Here is a 25,315-nt window from a genome sequence, read left to right as displayed (position 1 = left end):
GATAAGGGCTTTCCATCTTTGAGTTTCTTTGAGTTCAAAGGATTACGTTTTATGAACCACTCTTTTTTTTTTAATGTAGAAAACAGTTGAAGTATATGTATAATTCCTTAGATGGTAGAAGCAAGTTCATTATGAAAACCGTGTAAATCTTGTCATGTAATATTTATTATATCAATTTATTCAAATATGTACATGTTCGGGGGGAGGGGTATAGCTCAAGTGATAGAGTGCATGCTTGGCATGCATGAGGTCCTGGGTTCAGTCCCCTGTACCGCCTCTAAAAATAAATAAACCTAATTATGTCCCCCCCCATCAAAATAAAAAAAAACAAATAATACAATAACAAATATGTACATGTTCATACCAGGATGAAAAGAAAATCAAACCTCACTGTTAAATGTAAGTACGTTTTTAAGACAAAAATGTAGTATTTCTTCAGTGTAGATTTATTAAATAGAACAAGGTCTTAACCTGTTTCGGTTTTTCTACTTCCTGAAAGAGTAACGCAGTTGATGAAGCTTCTAACCAACAAAGAACTTGAGGAACTAAGTCCCCCATCCCCTCTACACTGGTTATTGGTTACATGTGGCAAAGGGAGTTTAAGCTTTTATAACCAAAATGAAGAAAGTATATATTTTGTTTTTTTGCTTGTGGATTTGTGTAATCACTGATGCTAAGTTTTGCTGATTGTGGTATAAAAATGGCTCCTGTTTGCCATATTTATTCATGCGCTAGAAATAATGTATATTATATAAAGACTGAAAGTTTTCATAAGCTTTTGTATTTTGAGCTCTTTCTTTAAACATTGTTGGAATATGTGGCATAAATCTGGTTTCATTATTTAATAAACTGGAGTAATATATAACAATAAAAATGATGTGTGGTTATTTCAGATACATAGAAACGTTTAAACAGAGACAAGCTCCAAAGCGTCCAGGAGGCTGGAGCAGAAATAGCATTCGTGAAAGTGGCTGCAGACATTTCTCTCTGCTTAGAGAGGTTGTTAGGGTTGTCTTACTACTTACCTGAATGTCTGTGTGGCCTCCCATTCGGTGAAACACTGCAGCTCAGTAGAGGCCAGTGAATTCGGTTTGTGGGCTCGCTTGGCAAGGCACCTTGGAGATTGGAACACCAGTGTGATGACATCACTGCTTTTGAAGCTCCTCCTTCCAGTGTTTGGCATTGGTTAGAGGCAGGAGCTGGGATCCGGGGTTCACTGTGGGCCAGGCAGAAATGCCTCTGGTTGGGTATAAAACAACCAGTGGACGATACACAAACCTCGTTCATTTTTTTTTTAACTTAAAAATACTTCGTAGGAGCCTGTCTTAACATTTGAATTAAATACAGTGGTTTATTGAGAAAACAGAACTGAGGAAAAAGTCTCAGTCCTCCTACCAAAGAGATCAAATGACAGCCATGCATGATTGAGTTCATGTGAAGGTCAGAGCAGCTGGCTGCTGGTGGACCTTAAATGCCTGGAACTGTCCTCTCCCTTGGATCAGGGCACCTGTTAGACATATTTGGCATGAAATGCAGGCTATTTATTTTTAAATGAGCAGCTGAGAAAATCTGACAGGGTAAATTTTTGTGGATTACAAATAGATCTATCCTCGAAGTAAAGCATGAGAATGTAAGACAAAGGCAGGGGGTAAATATGTTTCTTGAAAGCTGGATGCAAATAATGGGACCAAGAGCAAAACACTGGAAACTACCTATGTCTGTAAGTCCCTTGCTAAAATAATCATACAGTGGCTTATCATGTGGCTTATGAGAAGGAGTTATGTCTCAGCCTGCTGATGTGGAAGGACGTCCATAATATGTTGTAGGAAAAAGTTAAGATGCACACTCTTAGGTATATTATGACTCATTTCTTAGGGAAAAAAAACATAAACATATATATAAGTAGGGAATGGATTTAAAGGGTGTGTATGAAGAGTTCTGCAGAGAAACAGACCAATGGGACGTGTGTGTGTGTGCCCACATACATGATTTATTTTAAGGAATAGGCTCATGTGATTTGTGGGAGGCTGGCAAGTCCTAAATCTGTGGCACCGTAGGGGAGGCCAGCAGATGGGCCCCAGGCAGGATTTTTGTTAGTCTTAAGCCAGAATTCCTTCTCTGGGAAACTTCAGTTTTTTATTGTGTGTGTGTGTGTGTGTTTGTGTTTAAAAATTTTTTTTTTCTGTAGTCATTTTTTAAATTGAAGTATAGTTAACTTACAATGTTGTGTTTCAGATGTGCAGTGGTTCAGGAAGTGATTCAGTTATATATACATATATATGTTCTTTTCCCATTAGGTCATTACAAGACTGAATATAGTTCCCTGTGCTATACAGTAGGTCCTTGTTTATCTATTTTATATATAGTAGTGTGTATCTGTTAATTCCAAACTCCTAGTTTATCACCCCCTCCCTGAAACTTCAGTTTTTCCCTCTTAAGGCCTTTAACTGATTGAATGAAGCCCACCCATGCTGTGGAGTGTAATCATTTTTTCCCAGTTATTTATCCAGTTTGAGAAATATATATATATATGTGTGTGTGTGTGTGTATTGCTTTTCATATTTTTTATTATAGGCTATTAGAAGACATTGAATATAGTTCCCTGCACTATACAGTAGGACCTTGTTTATCTATTTTATATGTAACGATGTCTTGAAGTTTCCAGCTCTTACTGTTGAACTGTCTATTTCTCCCTTCAATTCTGTCAGTTTTTGCTTTGTGTATTTTGATGGTCCTATTAGATGTATAAAAGTTTATAATTGTTATATCTTCTTGCTGTACAGAACCTTTTGTTAATATTATGTATGGTCTTTTTGGCCTCTTATAACCTTTTTTCATTTAAAGTCAATTTTATCTAATAGTGTAGCCACCCTGCTTTCTTTTGGTTACTATTTGCATGGAATGTCTTTCCCCATCCTTTCACTTTCAGTCTGTTGGTGTCTTTGGATTTCAGGTGAGTCTCTTATAGACAACATATATTTGGATCTTCTGTTTTTATCCATTCTGCCTTTTTAAAACTCTGTCTTTTGAGTGGCGAGTCTAATTCCTCTGTACTAAAATGACTGACAGGAGGGACTTCTGTCACTGTGCTGTTTGTTTTCTGTGTGCCTTGTAGCTTTTCTGTCTCTCATCCATTGCAATGCTATCTTTTGTATTTGGTACTATTTTTGGTAGTAATATGTTTAAATTCTTTTCTCATTTCCTTTTGTGTATGTTCTATAGCAATTTCCTTTGTGGTTACCATGGGGATTACGTTTAACATCCTAAAATTATAGCACTCTGACTTGAGTTTATACCAGCTTGACTTCAATAATGTGCAAAACTCTGCTCCTTTACAGCTCTGTCCTCAGCCCTTTTTGGTGGTTGAGGGCACAAAAGTACAACTTTATACGTCGTGTGCCCCAAAACATAAACTAACAATTCTTTTAAATGCATCATTAAATTATGTGGAAAACAAGCTTTGGAGTTACAAACCAAAGTTACAGTCATACTGCTTTTACACTAATAATTGTTTTTATTTTCTTTAAATGTATTATCTCTTAAATCATGTAGAAAACAAAAATTGCAGTTAATAGACCATTGTTGCAATAGCACTAGCTTTTGTAACTACCCACGTATTTACCTTTATTGAGATCTTTACTTTTCCACATGGCTTTGAGTTGCTGTCTAGTGTCCTTTGGTTTTACCTTGCAGGGCTCCTTTTGAGTATTTCCTACAGGGCAGGGTTCGTGGTCGTGAATTCCCGTAGCTCTTGTTTATCTGGGAATGTCTTAAATTTCTCTCTCACTTTTGAAGGACAGTTTTGCCTAGGATTTGGGGTTAACGTGTCATGTTAATAACATGTCAATATGTCAACCAAATGTTTTCAAGCATCCTGTTCCCTTTTATATAAAGAAGAAAGCCAAAAACCAGCAGTTAAGATCTTTGGTGATGTCCCTGGGAATGAAGTAGCTGGTCAGCCTACTAGAACATAAATTGATGTACATAGTTGGAAATTATCAGGTAAGCAGAAATCTAATTTGGGTCACTGTAGTAGAGCCATGGCCTCTCACCCATTTACAAGGTCTGAGCTAATTCACAGATTGGAAGCCCTTTGACATTGCTCTAAGCATGTATTAAAAATCATCCCTCAAGCCCTAAGAAACCCATGGCCATTATTTTGGGCTCCTTTGGTGGTAACACATAGCAGACTGAGTCCGCTGCTCTGACCTACTTATGAAGAAACTTGGAAGGTTGCCAGTTTTGAAGTGAGCCCAGAGCAAGAGAAGTTCTATGGTAAGTCCGGGCTGGAGTGTGCGATGCTCTGTCACATGGGGCATGTGGCTGAAGTGTCTTCGGTGTCTTCAGGCAGACAGGGATGCTTGTATGGAGCCTTTAGGAATCCCTGATAGAATCACAGTGCAGATCCCTGGGGTTTGGGAACAAAGCTGTATCCTCTTTTGCAACTAATTATTTTCCCTTTGAGAAAAAACAGCTCTTCACTTGTTACTGATCCCTGATAGAAACTGAGCATTTGGTCACGCGACCTGAGCTGCACCGTGAACTGCTTGTGGAGTAAGAGTGGCTCATGAGAGATCTGAGAACAGAGAAAGCTTATCCCTTGCTTCCTAACTGTGATGAGAGAAAAAGGAAAAATCCCAGAGAACTCCCAAGTCCTAGTTGTATGTAAACAGCAGCATAGAAATACCTGAGAAATCCTGGAGGCAACTTCACAGAGGCCCTTCATAGAGACTCCAGCCTGGTGCAGGCAGCCACTTGACTTTGTTCTCCATCCCAGAGTGGTAGAAGAGACAAGTTGAAATTGGGCCTGGAGAGAGTCTGGCAATTTGGATACAGCTACAAAAGGCTGGGTGCTCCTCAGTTCTCAGTTATAATGTCTTTCCCAGGGAGATCTTCTCTGCACCCTGGGTGAGATCCAGCCCAGCCCCCCTCATAGGCTCCTGTGGCAGGCACCCTATTCTTCTTGTTAAGGGATAATTTTCAGAAAAAGGTAAAACCATGATACTTGTGATTATAAATTAATGAAATGGAACGAATAAACCAAACAAGGAAAGATGTCTATAAAAAATATTCAGGAAAATTATAAATATAACCAAATTTTTAGAAATTGATATTTTAAAAATATAACCTTTAAAACTGAAATATTGTTGGAATTAAATAAGGCAAATTGTTGAAGGGAGAATTAGTAAACTGGAAAACAGATCTTAAGAAATTTCTCCAAAAACAGCTTGAGACCAGGAGATAGAAAAGATGAGAGACACAGAATATAGAATGAAAAGGTTGTATCTGGCCAAAGTCCCATCAGGAAGCAGAATTTACCTGGGATGATTCAAATGAAGAGACTTCAATGAAGGAAATAATTACATAGGTGTGGGCAGAGTTAAGGAGACAAACGATGGATGTTGGGACAGCTAGAGACTAGTGACAGACACCATGACCACCCCTAGGCTTGAAAAGACGAGGCTAGGAAATTGTGTGATCAGAGTCTGGTGAAAGTTGAAGCTGTGGCGGATTGGCCAGCGGGCAGGACCTGTGATCATAGAGGGGAACTGCAGTGAAACAGGGAGAGTGAAAAAAAATACACTGTTCTCTCTCCACCTCCAGTTTCCTGCTGGTGTTTTCACTGACTAAGCCCAGCTAAAGACTAGAGAGTAAAAGGACCTAAGTAATGGAGTCCACATCCAGGATGGCATCACTCAAAAGCATAGAGCAGAACACAGATGTAATAGCTCTGGGGGCCTGATGGAGCCTTACTACCTGGACCGTGGTCATGGATTCAAGATTTCCAGCCCTGGCAGTACAAAGGTACCATTGGAAGGCTGAGCAGTCAGAGTGTTCTACCTTATTTTCTGGTGACACCCCTGAGTGGGGCTGTCACACTGCAGCAGTCCACTTCTAGCTGGTGTCTGTATATTGTTCAGAACCATCTGTAAACCAGGCTAAGTTTTTTCTTCCTCTGCCAGCTGACCAGAGGGAAATCCCAGTGATGCCATAGATGTGGTTGAGGGAAAGGTAGGAATGCAGTAGAACCACCTGCGGGGGAGTCTGAGCCACCTGCTCATGCTTGATGCTGTCTGTCTGTACCATACTACTTCTGTTTGTGCTGGACCCCTGACTCCTCTCTGTCCATTTTACTTTAAGTAAACCTCAAGCCCTGTGGGTTTTACCTCTTGATACCTCTTTCCTTCATTCTTTCTCCATCTGCCCTGACACTCCTGAGTTCAGGTTTTCTAGATGCTGAAACAGCCTCCACTCTGTCCCCACCTCCAGGCTGACCCGTCAGTACATGTGTCCGTCTGCCCAGGACCTTTCTACAGCCAGTCTGGCAATGTCCTTACTACCATTCTCAGCACAGAGCCCAGACTCCTTGGCATGGCACCCGGGGAGTTCATGGTCTTGTCCCTACTCATTCATTGGCTTCATCTCTCATCACCTTTCTACCTCCAGTTCTGAATTCCAGCCACATTGTAAAGTTTTTGACTTCCTAAAAATGTTCGTGTCTAAGCCTTAGCTCATGCTATTTCCCTCTGGCTTGAAATGATTTCTCCTCCTCTCTTTGTTTCCCTTCAGATGCCAGTTCATTCAGAATACATTTATTGAGCATCTAATGCATGCCAAACACAGCTTAGCGGTCCCTTTCTCCAGGATACCTCCCTGATCTTCCAAGAATGGATTAGATGCTTTGCTTCTGTGCTTTCTATAGTATCATCTTATGCTACTCCAGTGATAACTGCATCTTATATTGTATTGCACTTTCCAGTATTTGCCTGTCTTACTAGATCGTAAGCTTTCTGAAGGCAGGAAATTTTCTTATTTAGTATTGATTGCTCAGACCAGCACACAACATGGCACATAATAGGTACACACTAAATTTTTAATAAGTGGAAGAGTTAATGAGTAAATGGGTAATTGGGTATGTTTTGAGAACCCTAATTCTATACAAAACACATACACCAACCACAAATAAAAACATAGGAATAATTAATATATGTACATCATTATAAATAACTTACTCATTTAAAAATATGAAAACAAAATACAAGTAAAATTTAAACAATTTAAAATGACGTTAGTGGGGGAGGGTATAGTTCCTAAGCATGTACAAGGTCCTGGGCTCAATCCCCAGTACCTCCATTAAAAATAAATCTAATTCTCTCCCCTTCCTAAAATTAAACAAATAATAATAATAAAGACTTATAAAAAGATTTTAAATTCACCATAGTTCTATACTAAATTGTTTCCAAATGTTTGCTAGTATCCTGTGATGAACATCTCTCCACAGAGTTTTTTAAAGTAATAGTGAAGATCATTAATTTTTGAAAGAACCCCAGAAGAGGAAGTAAGAAAAAAATAGGATTGCCATGTGATTTCAGCTTCTACTCACCACCCTCCTTATTTGTGTATGCAGACTATTCTAATTAAGCTACTATAAAAGAACAAGGATTGATTTAAGATGCAAATAGTATGCACAAGGCAGTTAAAGGCAAAATGATGTTCGGATTCCAGCCTGAGTGATGGTTTCCTGGTGATTCAAATGGCAGGGGAACTGAGCATGTTGTTGGTGTAACATAAGCACCGTGAACCTCAAAGCAGCTGTATGGCAGCTGTCAGCACCATCTTCATGTTGCCAGCAGCAGTTTTCCAGCAAGACAGTATCATCCATCTCATTATTGTTGTTAATTTGAATGTTAGTGGTTTTATACTTTTATTGGTATGTAAATTATAAATCTATTTCGATGTAAACATACAAAGATTAGGTCAATTTTCCTTTTTTTCTTAAGCAACATAATACAGTTATTTACGTCAATGTTTGGGATCTGCAATTTTTTTTAAGAGACTTTGTACATCACTGGAGAAACTCGGGGTAGTACAAAGAGCATCAGCTCCAGAAGTCAGGTTATCTAAGTTCTAAGTGTAGCTTTGACAGTAACCACCTGTAGGGCTTTGGACTGGTCGTCTCACCTCTGTATCCCTCAAGTTTGCTCATCTGTAGAATGAAAGGGTTTGACTGTGTGATCTTTAGATTCTCCTCTAGTTCTCAGTTCTGTTCTTCAAAGGTCAGGAGCCCTTATTTGGAAACGCAGCCAGGCACTGGTTTGTGCTATTTGTTCTCTGAGACTGAAGCCTGACGTCATTGTAATTTTAGCCAGAGACTGTCAAGATCAGCACGAAGCTGCTTCTAGCTGCTCTGACCCTATGGAGGAGCAGAAAGGGGCCTCCTTAACTCTTGTTGGCTCAGATGCAAGGTACACACTTTGGATGTCCCTGGTATGTGGCAGTGATCCGTCACGCGGCCTGGGGAGGGTAGGGTGTCATCAGAAACAGGGCTTCTCAATCCAGTGAACTTCCCTGTCTGGAGCTCCACCCCACTTGAGAACCAGGTTGAATTAGACCGTGTTGCTGCTGGCACTGGATCAGATCCTCTGGGGTGTGGCACAGAAAAATGGGAAGCAGTTTAGAAAGTTGTCTTTGGATTGTGCTGAATGGTGTTTCTGGAAGATTCCCACAGGCAGAGGTCCAGCTGCAAGCAAGTCCTAGAGGCTTTGGCAAATCAGCCTGGCGAATTCTAGAGGGGCTAAAAAAGTCTCCACTCCTTCTTCTTTCTCCCTCTTCTCCTCTTCCTTATCCTCCGCCTTATACCCACTCCCTTCTGCTCCAATACCTAAACCTTACTGGAACCCACCGTGTGTGATTCTAAGGTTTTCACATATATTTTCTCATTTTATCCTCACCACACATCCTAAGGGCAAATCCTTTTTTTTTTTAAATTGAAGTATAGTCAGTTTACAATGTGTCAATTTCTGGTGTACAGCATGTTTCAGTCATATATATACATACACATATTTGTTTTCATATTCTTTTTCATTATAGGTTACTACAAGATATTGAATATAGTTCCCTGTGCTATACAGAAGAAACTTGTTTATCTGTTTTACATATACTAGTTAATATTGGCAGATCTCGAACTCCCAATTTATCCCTTCCCATCCCCTTTCCCACCGGTAGCCATAAGATTGCTTACTATGTGTATGAGTCTGTTTCTGTTTTGTAGATAAGTTTATTAATGTCTTCTTTCTTTTTTTAGATTCCATATATGAGTTATATGGTATTTTTCTTTCTTTTTCTGGCTGACCACTTAGAATGATGATCTCCAGGTCCATCCATGTTGCTGCAAATGGCATTATTTTACCCTTTTTTTATGGCTGAGTAGTGTTCCATTGTATAAATACAACACAGCTTCTTTATCTTGTCGTCTGTTGATGGACATTGAGGTTGTTTCCATGTCTTGGCTATTGCAAATAGTGCTGCTGTGAACATTGAGGTGCATGTATCTTTTTGAATTAGAGTTCCTCTAAGGGCAAGTACTTTTATCATTTTATTTGGTACACCTTTTCACATCAGGACTCTGAGGCACAGAAATTCAAGTTGCCCACATTCATGTGGGGAAGATATCCAGGGTACACCCTTGGGTGGTTGGGCTCTGGAGTCGGGCTCTTAAACATCTTTCTGCATTGCCAGCACAGACACAAGGACAGGCAAAGGCGCTATTGAGCACCGTGGACCACCGACCCTTGGGCAGGCCTTATGGGTCTGAACAACACAGCTCAACAATCAATTGTGGACCGAGTAAAGGAAAGAGCTCCTAGGCTGGGGTGCTGACTGCTCCTCTGTGTTCTCCAGCGGGGAGCTGGGTCATGCCTGCCAGGGATCCGCCTTCTGCGGCAGGAACAGGAATGTCCCCAAGCAGCCCATTACTCTTGCGTGAGGCCGATTTGTAGCTCTAACCCGGAAAGAACCAGGTCTCTCTGCAAGGCTGTCGCGGTGACCAGGAGAGCTGGCCAGAAGCGCACTAGCACCATCAGCGGCCGCCACCTGGGGGCGCCCCTAAGCGTAGAGGCCAGAACCGCAAGTTCCCACGCTTGGGGCAGAAGAGGGCAGGGAACCCAAGACCACAGAAACCGCGGCAACTGTGGCCCTGAGGGCCACTTACGGGTATTCTTTAGCACGCTCACATCCCAGTAAGAGGGTGAAAAAGTGAAGAAGTAAAAAAAATTTTTTAAGTTTTTTCTATTCCTTCTCCTGTTTAAAGTTGCCAGTTGGATTCAAAAACAATGCCAGCCACTCTTGATAAAATTTGCAGATGAAAACTTTAAAACCCAGGATCATTCTGGGTGGATATCTGTATTTTATGCCATGACATCATCATGAAAGCTATTTAATTTAAAAAAGAAGAGATGTATTTCTGCTTTTTGATTGTTTTGTTTCTAATTCACCAAAGAACTCACTTACCAGGCTGTTCGTTTTAGGACAGAAGGCTGGAAACCCTACCCCTACCCACAGGAGTCCTTCTGAGACCACAGTTACCTTCCCTCCCCTCATCCCTGCCCAGAGGGGAAAGAAAGGGATCTACTTTTGGTTATTGATGTGTTGGGGGAGCGGGGAACCACTTCAGACCTTGTGACAGAGCTCGTTTATCGTAGATTTACTGCTGGTACATATTTACGTGTTTTACAAGCAGTACCCTCTGGTCCCTGGCAGTGAGATCGCAAGCTGAATGAGTACCATATGCAGCATTAATACCAGCAAAGGGCCGTGGAGATGGTTTCCAGCACTTGGTCAATCTCCTGAAGTCCTAACCTGCCTCCAGCTGTTCTTTCCTCTGCTGTTGGCACAGCTGTGGCTCGGTTCCCCGGCTGCTGTGATGTTTACGCCGGTGTCCTTAACATCAGAAGACAATCACACATCCCTGTTAGGATACCTCCTTCCCTGCAACCTTTTCTGAAAGGCTGCTCAAACCATTGCAAAACAGATGTCTTAATCTTTCCTACAAACTTTTCTGTTTGACAAGTACGCAATAATAGTTGCACATATTTTGTAGAACATTGTGAATGAACACACTAATTAGGTGGCGTAAAGAGAGGCCCCAGCAGAGTGGAAAACACACATTGCTGAATGCACTCAGGACTAAGGATGGAGCGGCAGAGAGCTTGCCTGCGGCAGGTGACTGCTTGTGCCCACTGGCCTAGAGCTGCCCTAGTCCTCACCAGGCACGGGACTCAGGACACGAGGAGTATTTGTGTCATTCGGGTGGATATGAACAGTGTACTTGTTGGAGTGTTGCCATATACAAGTATAGTTTGTTATAGCAAATTTAAGGTATGGGTTCAGAGCTAGTTAGCAGCAGAGCTGGAACTAGAATTCACTTTGATCCCCAATCCAATATTCATTCTTTTTCAATAAACTGTCTTAAAATAATGAAGACATTGTCCTACTCTTTTCTACCTGCTCTGCCAATCCTACTCTGTGGAATGACTACTAGTAGCAAAATTTGCTATGTATCTTTTCAGCCTTTTTTTTCCCCCTGTGTGTGTGTCATTTTTTTTTTAAACTAAATACAGGTCTATATCCATATTGTTCAGCAGCTTACTTTCTTAATTCAACAATACATGATGTACCTTCTTCCGTGTCATTACTTACAGATCTGCTTCATTCTCCCTTTCCCCCAGTTTTATTGCAGTATCACTGAGTACATCGTATGTGCATACATATACCTCACATATTTAACATGTAGTTTGATCAGGTGTTTTTTTGTTTTTTGTTTTAGGAAAATGTCTGGGAAGAATTCCTTCCTTATTTTTTGAGGGGGATGGGGTGGGTGGAATTAAGTTTATTTATTTATTTTTCACGGCAGTACCAGGGATTGAACGCAGGACTCTGTGCATGCTAAGCACGCACTCTACCACTGAGCTATACCGTTCCCCCTGTTTGATCGGTTTTGACATTATGTGTACACTGGTAAGACCATCGCCACAGTGAAGGTAACATATCCATTGTTTTCAAAAGCTCCTCATGCCCCTAGGTAATCCATGGATTACTTAGAAGCAGAATTGATAAAATATTTCATTCCTTCTAATGGTAACAAAATGTTGGACCTGTGGTAGATTAAAAATGCTGAGGTTTCCAACCGCAATTATTGGATGTTGGAAAAGTTTATACTCTATAAAGTTTCTATCTAGGCTGTGGAAAATGTCAACATGTAACAAGAAAATCACAGTCCATACACTCCACCCAGACTGCCCAGCTGCGAGCAGAGACAGGCAGTATATCCTGGAGCTCACGAAGGCCCCTGTCGGCAGGGTAGCTGTGCTCAGTTGTCAACAACACGTAACAATAAAGTTATTGATGTTGAGGAAGAGACTTCCGGTAGGGGTATCTCTATTTCCGTTAGGGCTTATATCCTTCGCCCTCTCCATCTACACCCCGACCGGAAATACTTTTACCCCTTTAAAAGCCACGTCGGTCCTGGCCTCAGTCCCGCCCACGCAGGGGGGAAGCACTTCCGGGGTCAGGGTAGTCCAGCCCGGCCCGCCCCTCCGCCGGTGCCGTGTTGGAAGTCGCGACTGTCCCGGAAGTGGAGCGGGCCTCTCTCTGTCGGGGTCCCGACCTCCCGGCTGCTGCTGCGGGCAGCGGGGGCGGCGGCGATGGCGGAGGCGGCGCTGCTGCTGCTGCCCGAGGCGGCGGGGGAGCGGGACGCTCGGGAGAAGCTGGCTCTCTGGGATAGGAGACCGGACACGACGGCGCCGCTGACCGACCGGCAGGCGGACTCGGTGCTGGAGCTGAAAGCGGCGGCCGAGGACCTGCCGGTGCCGGCCGAGGTAAGGTGACGGGCGGGAGCTGGGCTGGCATGCTCTGCGGCCGCGCTGACGAACCCCGGCCTTGCAGACCCCTGTCCAGGGTCTGTCTCCTCTCCTCCCCGGTCACGGTGGCGGGTCGGTGGGAAAGGTCCCTCACCTTCTCCGACTGTCAGGCCTCACGCTGCCCGCGACCGCCGACTCTCCCCTACCGCGCGGGGAAGGCTGCGGGGGCGTCCAGTGGCTGGAGGCCGCCGGCACCCAGCCCTCCCCCTGCGGCTTGGGACGGTTGGCCCGGAGCATGGTTCTGGGCGTCCTGCCCCGGGTGTCCCTGGTGTCAGCGAGGCACAGTCCTGTTGCCCACCCTTTCCCGGAAGGAGAGGGCACTGAACCCGAAGTGCTTTGCTTCAGGACAGCCTCTTACTAGTATTCGTTTACCAGTTTAATGAATAACTCAGCTTCCTTTTTCCATAGGGGCACTTGGGGAGACCAAACTTGATACTGAGTGATAGTTTCATTCATCGCACATTGAGCAGTGAGCTCTGGATCAAGTGCAGGTTGTGGAGATCCGATTCATATTTGCTGTAGCAAAGCAATAATAAAAATGGGTTTTCTTTAGAAGCTGGATCAGTACATTATTAAATAATGCTAGTGTTCGGTTTTAGTGTCAACGTTTTAAATCCTAATTTCCATTGAGACATCATGCATGTTACTGCTTGTGTGATTCAATTCAGTTACTTATAATAGCCAGAAGTACGTTTTATCAATTGTCAAATGTTTTACAAACTGTTTCTTGTTTTGAGGGCCAGGTTTAGGAAGATTGTTTTACTAATAAGGATAGTTATTTTTTAATGTTGGAAGCATTCTTTTTACGATTTGGAGTTGTGTTCAAAGGCAGATTGAGTTTACAGACTTAAGCTTTTTTTTTTTTTCCCCCTTGCCTTCACACTTAAGAGGTTAAGAACTCTTTGAAAGTTCTCTCCACTTTCAGTGTTGCACGTTCTGCCGTAAAGTACAGGTGTTTTTTCTTGGGTTTCTCTGTCTACCTCTAGGATTCTGTGCTGGAAGTGGGTTTGAAATAAATGAGGAAGCAGGTGGAAATTTGCTTTGGCGTGGCTGTCAAAGTCTTTTAGGCTCTGGATGATAGAAATTGTTTGCTCTATAAATGTTTGAGTCTGTTTATAATTGATTTGGCCTATTACCAAAGCAGAATGCTTGGACATCACAGCATCTGTGGCAAACATATTCCACAAGAAAAGTAACCCAATTTGTTTTTTATTGTCTTGAATCATACAATATTATTATTCTCATTGAGCACAAAGGAAAGGATTTGAAGTGTAGTTAATGGAATCTCTTCATTTTCACCCCATTATTTGTTTATGCAATATAATATCTACCATTAGTCTCATGCAATCACTTACCATGAATTATGTGCCTATCCTGGGCTGGGAATTGAGGATAGAAAGATAAGAAACACAGGATCTCTTGCCTCTTGGAGCTGACATAATTATAGTGATCATGAGCAGGTTAAAAAGAGCAGAGAAGGTAAGTTCAGAAGGTGGTTTATGATCTAAGGAAAATAAAACAGTATGGTATGACAACAGGGGATGAGGTGTGCCCTTTTAGATAAAGAGGGAAGGCCTTTCTGAGATAGTAACGGTCTAAGGTGAGACCTCATGATGGAAAATGAGAAAAATAAGCTTCCAGCTGGAGGGAAAAAACAATGCAGAGTCATAGATAGGGGATGAACTTCACCAGTTCAAGGGTTCAGTGAAGGTCTTCCAGTACATGCAGCCTTGGTATGAGATTCCTTGGTATGAGAATGAAGTACCAGCCTGTTATTTACCCATCCTGGAATCTTTGAGAGGGAGGTTCTCGTTGCTTTTCAACTTTTCTGCAGCCCTCATTTCCCTTTATATGGCTGGTAGGAAGACTCTGGAATTGAATTTTTTATTGCTGTTACCACTCTTTTAACACCGACAGTGAGGAAGCATGTCTCAATTTTTATTTTGCCCAACCAGTGTATCTGTGAAGGATTTTCTGTGAAGTTTCACAATTTTCAGGAGATAAATTACTTCCTGAACAACTGGAACAGAACACGTTAGTTAAATAGCAGGAAGCCAGCTAGCTCTCAGCAAACATCATGAAGCTGTTAATAGCTTTCTTTTTTCTGAAGAACTAATCATATCTTGGAAAGAAGTTATACCTTTTTATTTGGTGTTAGATAAGAGAATTTGATGTAGAATATTAGGCAGTCTGGTTTCTTGTAGCCAGGGCAAACCTTTTAGTAGTGAGGGCCTTTTTCTTTCTACTGCATTTAGTAATTCTCAATAAAATGCTGAGGTAATTTACACTGAAATTTACCTGTAATTTGCTGTTCAAGTTTCTGTTTTTCTAAGGGCTTTGTGGCCTTAGACATGATTCTTAAATTCTCTGAGCCTCTTTTCTTCTTTATAAAATGAAGGTGATAATAGTACTTGCCTCACAGAAGAAGAGAGAATTAAATAATGTATGTGAGGTACACACAGCAAGCTACCTGCTAGTATTTTATTATTCATATGCTTTCCCCTCTCATATGAATAGTACCTTAAAAGAATAGATTAGAATCATGATCCTGAGCTGGTATTGGTGTCACGCAGACCAAAGGTAAGAAAGAAGAGGTTAATTGCCTTGTGAAAGGTTCTGAGACTCCGTCTCTACCTCCTCAGTGATTTGCTCCAAACAGAGAAGGTAACCTGAGGTTTCTTTCAGGGAATGAATTAATTAGATTGATAACAAAAGTGATTTTCTCCAGCCCAGAATCAGGTAAGAAATAAAGTTTGGGAGAGAAAGGTATATTGTTTTTTTCCTGGAGTTGCTCAGCTGGTCAAGCAAGGCTTGATAATTTATTGTAATTAGTATTTAGAATGTTGCTGTCCCCTTTTGTATAAACTGTACAGTAGCTCCCTGGGACTAGCAACCAGGAACCGAGGTCTATGCTCCTCTCTTTAGGGTGGTGAATGTCTGCTCCATCTGGGAGCCAGGACAGTGTGAGTGAGCCAGGGGCATTGTCATCTCCTAGTCAGGAGTGAATGACAGGTCAGAACAGGGAAGTTTGTGACACCACTGCACCCTTCTTTTTTATTTTTTTAAATTTTTTTGGGGGGGGGAGGTAATTAGTTTTTTATATTTTTATTTAATTTATTTTTAATGGAGGTACTAGTGATTGAACCCAGGACCTTGTGCATGCTAAGCACGCACTCTACCACTGAGCTGTATCCTCCCCTACCACCACACCCTTCTTAACTTGCCATTCTATCCCAGGTGCTTTGAGAAGACAGCTGGGCAAATGCCCCTACTGGGGGACATCTTCTCATAAACTCTTAAAAAGCAACTTGTTTTGTTACTTTAAAAATTTGTTTCTTAGAAGGGGTTGCAGTGTGGTTTCTCTCTTGCTTGGCTTGAGACAAAATGGTTTTTTATTAAAGCAAGTGAACAGGAGGCCTTCTGCTTCTGATATTTGAAAGTCTGTATGACTGGGAAGTAGTCATTTGTGCATGAACCAATCAAATAGAATGCTCTTTCATATATTCAAATTATCATGTTTACTTACAATGTCTAGATTGCAGATTATATCTGGAATATCTGTAGTGCCTTCTCAAGTAGCCAGAGTTTTCATATGATTTCATTTTCTAAAGTACACTGGAAGATTTTTTTTTGGTTCAGAATGACAGACTAAGCACGTGTGTGACACCCTGGGATCCTTTTGAATGACAGTAATAAATGTGAAGCACATCCAAAACACAGATGGTATCAGTAAATCTGCAATTTTGGTAAATTTATAAGAGTTAGGAAGCATGTAGTATCATTAAAAAAATGAATCTAAAGACTTAATTACAGAACAAAGTGTAAATATTACAGATTTTGACAGTCTAAAAAAGAGATGGTATAGGTGACAATATTTGAGAGTAAACATAAAAGGACATGTTAGGGGTACTCATTTCTTCATTTTATGTCACGGGGAGTCAGTAGATAAGACCATCAATTGATAAGTTAAAACACAATGCTTTGAATCTGTGTTACGAGTTATGGAGTAACCAACAAAAATATTGAAAACAGTTAATTAGTTAAAACGGGGTAGGGAGGGTAGCCCAGTAGTAGAGTGCATTCTTAGCATGGACTAGGTCCTGGATTCAGTCTCCAGTACCTCCATTTAAATAAACAAACAAACAAATAAATAAGCCCCCCAAATAAATAAATGTACTTTAAAAAAATCTTGCAAAAAATTAGTTGAAAGTGGAGGTAGGGGAGAAGTTTACTTTTCATTTAACTCTTCTGATGATTTGGAAAAAAAATACATTCATGTGTTTTGAATAATATCTATAAAAGAAGATTGATAAAAATTCCAGATTATCTCTTTGGTTCCTTCTTCTTTTAAAGTTCTTAATTTTGCCTTCGAATTCCTTAGAAATATTTCTCAAACTGTAATAAACATTGGTATTGCTTCAGAGAAGAGGGGAAGAGGGAGACTTGGTTTTCACTTAATCATCCGATACTCCTGGACTTTTATTAGTGTAAAAGGTCCATTATAGGTTAATGACAGAGAGTTATGAATTTAAAGGAAGAAAGTAAATTCCATCTTTTCCTTATGCTCTGTTGAAAATGCTGCATATCAAATGAAAAAGGCAAAGTGTGTATAATTGCTGTTATTTGGGTTAAAAAAAAAGGTGCACTTCCTTTGTATATGGATAGACTGCCTTAAGAAAGCTTCCTGAGGTGCTAGTTAACATTAAGAGCCTCTGAGGAGGGAGCCGAATCGTTGGGGAATGAATGGGTCCATGGGAAGAAGACTTTTCATTGAATATCCTTTGTATCTTGTGCCACCTGAATTTTTTACCTGTTCAAATAAATATGTTTTAAAAAACTGCCATATATATTACAAACGATTCTGGGAATTAATTTTTTATCTGGAATTTGTTATATATTATGAAGTAGTACCAGAATTAATGCGTTGTAAGGCCTCATGAACTTAGGAGAATATGATTATTACATTACTTTTTCATTTTGCAAAACTATAGTACGTGGTATCACAGTCAGGATTTTGACATTGATCTACATTACTTTTTTCTACTTTTATTAATTGTAGTAAAAAATACAGAAGTAAAACTTGTCATTTTAACCACTTTTAAGTGTACAACTTAGTGGCGCTTAGTACGTTCACATTGTTGTGCAACCATCACCACTCTCCGTCTCCAGATCTTTTTCATCTTCCCTAAACTGAAACTCCATACCCATTAAACAGTAACTCTCGATACTCCTAGCTCCTGGAAACCACCATTCTGCATTCTTTCTCTATGAATTTCACTACTCTAGGTACCTCATATAACAGGTAAAATACAGTATTTGTCCTTTTGTGACCAGCTTATTTCACTTAGCATAATGACTCCAAGGTTCATCTATGTTGTAGCATGTGCAGGATTTCCTTTATTTGAGAATGAGTAATAGTCCCTTACATGACCTACATTACTTTTTAAGATATGTTTATAACCTTTTTTTTCTCAAAATAAATTGAATTAAAGATAGATGTGGGTCTGTTAAGTGCTTTATCTTTTGACAGTGAGTTTTCTTCCCCCTTTTTAACGTGCCTTTTGGTTGAATACTGGACATTATGCAGGACATCTGAGAATGAGAAAAATAGTATGAATGGCTGGAAGTGAGTACACTTCTGTTTGGTTATTAGTGTCGGGAGTTGAATCAGCCTAGTTAGGAGTTGAGCTAGGGTTTTGATGTTGTTCTGGGTGTTTTTAGTTTACCAGTGGCTTCAAACTTCCCTCTTGTTACCTTTTGTCTGGTGTTGGGGCTGGGTTGCTGCAGGGTGTTCTTAACCCTCCTCCTCGACCCTCAGCTTTTGGTGTGCTCCGTGCCTGTGTCTCAGGGTGTCTGTGCTTCTGCCTCTCCCATGGCGGTGGATTGCTGCTGCCGGGTAGCCTGGGCGTGGTAGGTGGGAGTTTTCTGTCATCCAAGTCCAGTCTCAGTCTTAGGCAGGCCCTTTGCTCCTGGGCTTGGGGGTGGAATTTCTTCCTGATTCGGCCTTCCTCCGGCAGTAAGAGACCTCTAATGCTCTGGGGCTTGGGTGGTTTCTCGCCTCTCCTCCAGGGATTGTGGTCGTTTGTTCTTCCTTTCCCCAGCTGTAGTATGTCTTCTGTGCCCTAGGGTTGATAGGGTTTGCTGCCCTTTTAGAGTGTCTTTTGTTCCACTGGGGAGAAGGGTCTGGATGGCGCTTTGTGCCCCACTTTCTACAGCTCCCTCCTCTAGGCCTGCACCGCCCCATCCTCATTCTTTCTTGTGAGCACCTGGTGGAGGTCCATGAAGACCATCTGAGTGGGTGCAAACTTCCCATGTCTGTGGCTCCGGAGCATTTTGTACTCATCCACCCTCCAGAATTTAGCAGTTTGTAAGAAATTTTAGCCCAGTTCTTACCAGTTCATATGGCGTTTGTCATTTCTTTTCCTATCATCTGCTGTGATGAACCAGTTGCTCACACTGTCTCTGCCTGAAGGTGCCCATCTTTCTCTAGGTTTTAAGCTACTTGATTACTCTGGAGCTTCAGCTCTCTGATAGATTCAGGAATATGATTTCGTACATTATTTGTCTTTTTCTTATTATTAGGGTGCAAACAACACCCTGTCTACTGTTCTTTATTTTAACCTAGCATCCAGGCCCTTTCTGGTATATTTTTCAAATCTGTGCCTGATCCATGTCTCCTTCCCTTTTCCTCCTTAGGTATCATATAAGCAGTGCTGATAGAACTATGTGTTTGAGTTTTTTCATAATCTGTTCATATATAACTAAATTTTACTACTAATAAAATATAATTGTATAAAGATAGCTTTCAGACTATTCTGTTCCCAAGAAGCAGTATAGATTCTGATTCATAAATTTACTTATCCTGTTGCTGCTAATAAATAGGAATAATGGTAGTAATATGATAAATAGCAGTAGCTCACATTTATCGTATTTCCTATTTGGTAGGCATTAGGCTGAGTACAAGTAATATTCTGTCTGGTGGGTTACCTCCCCTCCCCAGGGAGACAGCTTGTTGTTGGTAACTGGGGTGGTTGCACAGAGCATGAGCAGGTGGACTTAGCTTCCTCTGTCCTCCAGAACCTCTGGTGGCAGCACAGTTGCTGGTGACACTGTAGACTCAAGATAGATTCTCAGAGTGGGGAAGGTATAGCTCAGTGGTAGAGTGTGTGCTTAGTATGCACAAGGTCCTGGGTTCAATCCCCAGTACCTCTATTAAAAATAAATAAGTAAATAAACCTAATTACCTCCCCCCACCAAAAAAAAAAACCACCTAAAAATAAAATAAAATAATTAAAAAAAAACCTTTACCTAAAAAAAAAAAAAAGAGATTCTCACTAGATTTGAGAAACCTCATTCTTACTGCCCAGCAGTCCTTTAGTACTCAGGAATTATGTCACTATTCAGGAAGAGTTTACATGAACAAGTGATACCTTTAATAAGACATACTTATGTACATCCAGGACCCTCCTGGCTCTTGAGTCAGACTCATTTGTGGGGAGAAAGCAGATCAAGGACCTTCCTGAACATGTTTTTTTTTCCTGCCTGAAACTTCCCAGTGGTCCAAGAAGCCTGTTCTCTTCCCACACTTGTGTTTTCTTCTTTTCACAATGACCTCATGATACAGATAATGTGCTTCCTATTTTACATAGAAGAAATTGAGATTTAGAAGCATTAAGTGATTTGCTTATTGTCCCCCAGCTCATAAGTGAGCAGGAGCAGGGTTCAATCCAGGCTGTGTTGTGATGTGCTTTACCGTGCCTGAAGGTACAGCTTGAACCCAGGTACAAAACCCCTATATTTGAAGGGTTGTGTTTCTAAATCAATGATGGTGCATGTTCCATCTAGCTTATTTTATTTTAGCTTTGAAGAGAAAATACTGATGAAATCTTTGGGTGAAATGCCTATATCTAGAAAAATAGATAGGAGGCAATTTCCTAAGGCCTTGAATCAAGGTCTGATATTGCTGGACCTTAGATGTCACGCCATAAGGGCTGAAAACTGGAATTGAAATGAAACAATCGGCCCTTGTACCTTCCCCAGCATCTATGCTTCCTTTCTTTTAGGTCTGAAAATAGCTTGTCTGTATGACTCTAGGTAAATGAACAGCTGGACTATCTTTAGTAGTGGACATCTAGAAAGTATTGCAGGTCTGATGGTGTCAAAGTCAGGTTCTTCTGAAACTGATGGGAGAGTCTGATATTCTTTACAGTTGTAATTTCACAATCTGTCAGCAAGAATATGTGGGTGAAGTGTGCCAGCAGTGGAAATAGTAGAAGGAGGTAACAGTTGTTGGTAGTTAATTCTTGGGTGCAATTTGTTCTCCGGTTGGTATTAATAAGGTTATGTATTTGTGTTTGATACTAGAAAGGGCAAGCTACTTGCATTAGCATGCAGGTTTTGCCTTTTTCTGGTTTGCAAGAGGGTCCAGTAAGAAAATGTGTGTGAATTAGTACAGACTCACCACCAGTTTTAGAAAAGTAACTCAAAAACCATGCTTTACTTAAAAAGAAAGAACCGAAAGCACAAAAGAAACAAAACAAGCCCCCATACTTTATTAATGATGGGATATTTGTGTCATGGGTACACTTTGAGACTAGCATTTAATACAGAGAGAGCTTAATTGTAACTGTTATATGACATTTATTAAATGATTTAATAGAAAGCATTCCTTTCTCTTTTCAGAACACCTGAGATGAAATACCAGTCTTGTTAAGTTCAGAGAATTTTCAAGTTATTTTAATCTTTGTGGCTCTCTTTTCTTTTTTTTCAAGCTCCCAATTGAAGACTTGTGCAGTTTAACATCCCGGTCGCTGCCCATTGCACATTCTTCAATAGTGCCCGAATCCACGGAAGACATTCTCTTGAAGGGTTTCACCTCCTTAGAAATGAAAGAAGAAAGAATCGAAACTGCACAGCAGGTGAATGGCAGTGTTATTTCTAAAGATGCTTGATTATTTTAAATGTCTCAGTAAAATAAGGCTAGTAAAAAAGGTCCTAATCAAAAGTTCTGAACATTTGAAATTATAGTTAAAATTAAATCTTTACAGAACATTCTTGATTTTGTGTTGTGGCTGTTTCATAAGTGAGTTTTTGGTTGTTTTTTTTTTTTTTAGTTGTGAGCCACTTTTTTAAAATTGAAGTATAATCGATATACACTATTTCTGAAGTGTTTAAAATGAACCTGTTGCCCAATTTTATTTGCAATGCAGATGAAAATACGATATTCCATTTTGGATGTTGGTAGACTTGTTATACTTATTAAGGTTTTGATATCTTACATCCTTTTGACCTCCTCCCAGTGTGTGTCTGTGTGAACATGTCCTCCCAGTATACATATGTATGTGCACTTGCACACATGTGGACCCCCACGCACATGCCTCTCTGCTAGATGATTTCTTTAAAACCTCAGTATTCTCTTTAGCTGAACATTTAGAGTTATTTTTCAGTCATTTATAGTGTGTAATCTTCTCTTGGTTTTTGCTTATTCCTAACTATAAATTTAAATATGCAGTAATTTCTTCTGCCACTTCCTCTGTCTCCTCTTTCTGTCCTGTTAAGAATCAAAGCTGAGACATTTGTCAAGTGAACCACAAAGCAACTGTGCTGAATTGCATATACAGTAAGTCGAGAGGGGCAGTGCTGCCAAGTGGTGGAGACCGTCAGCTCTTGAGTTAGGCCTGGATCTGAAAGTCACCTCCATCACTTCCCATCTTTGTGAGCCTAGGCAGATTACTTCTCAGGTCTTTAGTTTCCTAATGTGTAAACCAAGGATAATTATATACTTAGTTCATAGGACTTTTGTGAGAATTAAATCAGGTAATGCATGTAAATGCAGTATGTAGCAGGCAGACAATCAGCGTTCAGTAAACGGAAGCCCAGATACTTGGCATGCCTAATATCTTGAAAGAATGAAGCATACCTTTAACTTCGAATCGCACTTGAGAATTATAAAAGATACTCTTGCACTATGTCTCTGAATTTATTTGAACTATTTGAAAAAAAACCTTCTGGATTAAATTTGCACTTGCATATCTCTCTTTAAATTAAAAAAAATCCAATATATTGAGTTATAATTTACGTACAATAAAATGTACTCATTTTAAGTATACGACTTGTTGGTAGGCCCAGAATTCAAACCCAGGTTTAGCTGATGCAAAGGTCCGTGTTCTTAAACCACTTTTTTGTATTATTTTTGAGTGTTTATCTTTGCAATTATTATTACATAACATTAATATTAATATTTACCCAAAGCCCTGTGTCACCTACTCAAATTTGGCAAACTAGCAAGTAGGCATTAGCCTCTTAGGAAGAAATATTTATTTCTGCATATTATCTTGTTAATACTCTTCCTTATTTGACTCTGAAAATGGCCAGTGTTTTTAATATCCTTTGCCTTTCCTAGCATGTAGGTACTGACTGTGCAATTAAATTATCAACTCCTGGCTTAAAACTATTAATGTCTGAGCCTGGAACAATAAGACTTAGTGCCTACCCTTTTGACTTGCTGTTTAGCATGTAGCCACTTTTCATTTTGTCTGTTTTAGTTTTTTGACAACATAATACTCTCTTTTTCCAGTTCTTCTCATGGTTTGCAAAGCTGCAAACTCAGATGGATCAGGACGAAGAAACTAAATATAGGTATGTGGCTCTTGCATTTGTCGGCTATCCTCTGTTTTAGATCCTCTGAAGCATTTTGTAATCTGTGTCTTTAAATAAAATTAAGGGACAGAGAAAGCTTGAACATTTTCTTTAAGAATAGCTAGAGAGGATTTGGGTCATTACAACTGGTATTGGAAGTTGTGTGATTAAAAAAGTTACATTGTAATTAATAGGTTAAGGGGGCAGACATTGATTTTTAGATAACTCTAGAAATTCTTGGGATCAAGTGGGAGTTTTGCAGGAACTTTTAAGAGGTGTTTGTTGTCTTTCTTTGGAGGGAGAGAGACTTAAGTGATGGCCAGCTAGGCTCGGTGTTAACTGTGTTGTTCTCTTTGTGTGTATTGTCGGCATGGAGGAAGTAACCATGGTTTCTAGCTGATTTGGGGACTGTGGGTTGAATATTTGCATTAATTAACGTTAATTAAGTGACTACTATCGCTAGGCATTGTGTTGGGCTCTTTGATGTGTGATTCCATTTCATCTTTATAGCAGCCCTATGAGGAAAGGTATTGCTATGTCCATTTTGCAAATGAGCAAACTGAGGCCTGGAAATATTCTGTACTTGCCTAATGTCATGGATACTTGGGCAGAGCTAGGACTTGGACTCAGGTTTTCCAGTTCCAAATCCAAAATTCTTTCCATGACATCACACCATCTTTCAAAGGCAGAAGGATGGACCTACTTGATATCTTGGGCTGGCCCTGGTGTTCCAGTCTTGTTTCAGTCAATTTCCTTCTTAAGTATTTTCCTTCTTATGTAATTTTTCTTCATAAGAAACAGTTTGTGACATAGTTTTTGGTACATTTCTGAATGTAATAAACTTTGTGAATATGTCAGACTTTCCTTCTGAAATTCAGGCATTTGGGGGAAAATGAGACCTTGTTGTTTTTTGTGTATGCTTATTGGGGGAAAATATTATTGCCAATCCCCTTTTGGTTCTGTTTTCTAGACAGATGAGGGATTACTTGTCTGGGTTTCAGGAGCAGTGTGATGCTATATTGAATGATGTAAACAGTGCTCTTCAGCATCTGGAATCATTGCAGAAACAGTATCTTTTTGTGTCCAATAAGACAGGAACCCTACATGAAGCCTGTGAACAGCTCCTGAAAGAACAGGTAATTTGAAATAGGAAAGTCAGTGATTATATTTAGTATTTTATTTTAAAGTAGATAAATATGATTTAATTGTAATTTAAAAAATTTCTCCAAGTATATTTTGAACATTGCTCTGTATGAAGCCCTGTGCTAAGCATGCAGATGATTACTTTGACAGCCTTTTAAGCTTATGTGAGCAGGGGCAAGGGCAAGCTTTCCTGTGTTTTGAGCTGTTAACGTCTCAATACAGTTTCATAGTGAAGAGGATATATTTGCTCTGTCTGCTCTTTATTATTGACACTTTTCAAACAAGGCATAGTGGTTGTAGTAATGGTGGGATTTATGAAAAGATGAACTGATCTAGGTTGCACTTAAATGTGTGACTTAAAGATATAATATTTAAGATACTATATGTCAGAGTTTTCTCTATGTGTTATTTTGTGTGTGTTTTTTAAAGGTAATCATCTTTTATTTTATAAAAAGATCATAGATAATTTACTGTAATAATCATTGCTTTATTTTTAGTCCATCATTGCAGAAGTCTTGGAGCATTATTCTGAAACTGTATATCTAATATAAACCTGTATGTCTAATATAAATCTCTTCAATGTAATTTTGAGACTGAAGTGTTGATTCTTATGTTCTCATAATAATTGATTTTTCTGTTTTAAAAAATGCAAGTCGGAACTTGTTGATCTGGCTGAAAATATTCAACAAAAGCTTTCCTATTTTAATGAATTGGAGACTATTAGCACAGTAAGCATTGTTTTTTTTTTTTTTTAAATTAGTGACTTTATATTTATTTCCCTTTCTGAGTATAATCTTTAAACTTATAAATTGGTTTGAGTGATATTTTAACTTAAT

The 25,315-nt window shown here is 40.0% G+C and overlaps 1 protein-coding gene and 1 non-coding gene across 3 annotated transcripts in view; both read left to right on the top strand.

The window, feature by feature from the left end:
* Positions 1-12,341: 12,341 nt before the first annotated feature.
* Positions 12,342-25,315, top strand: part of COG3 (component of oligomeric golgi complex 3) — a 51,961-nt gene continuing 38,987 nt past the window's right edge. The window contains exons 1-5 of one of the 2 annotated variants that reach the window (XM_072976278.1): positions 12,342-12,656; positions 21,470-21,616; positions 23,275-23,336; positions 24,307-24,472; positions 25,133-25,207. In XM_072976278.1, coding sequence (XP_072832379.1) covers positions 12,483-12,656; positions 21,470-21,616; positions 23,275-23,336; positions 24,307-24,472; positions 25,133-25,207 — 624 coding nt within the window. In that variant the 5' untranslated portion in view covers positions 12,342-12,482. The remainder of the gene's footprint in view (positions 12,657-21,469; positions 21,617-23,274; positions 23,337-24,306; positions 24,473-25,132; positions 25,208-25,315) is intronic. The other variant, XM_006209436.3, reaches the window with a different exon arrangement.
* Positions 19,838-19,910, top strand: TRNAT-AGU (transfer RNA threonine (anticodon AGU)). Its single transcript has one exon. It is a non-coding gene; the product is annotated as a tRNA-Thr (tRNA).

Source organism: Vicugna pacos, chromosome 14, assembly GCF_048564905.1.
Source record: "Vicugna pacos chromosome 14, VicPac4, whole genome shotgun sequence".
NCBI lineage: Eukaryota > Metazoa > Chordata > Mammalia > Artiodactyla > Camelidae > Vicugna > Vicugna pacos.
Note: the sequence above shows the minus strand (reverse complement) of the source record. Positions and strands in the feature narration are given on the sequence as shown.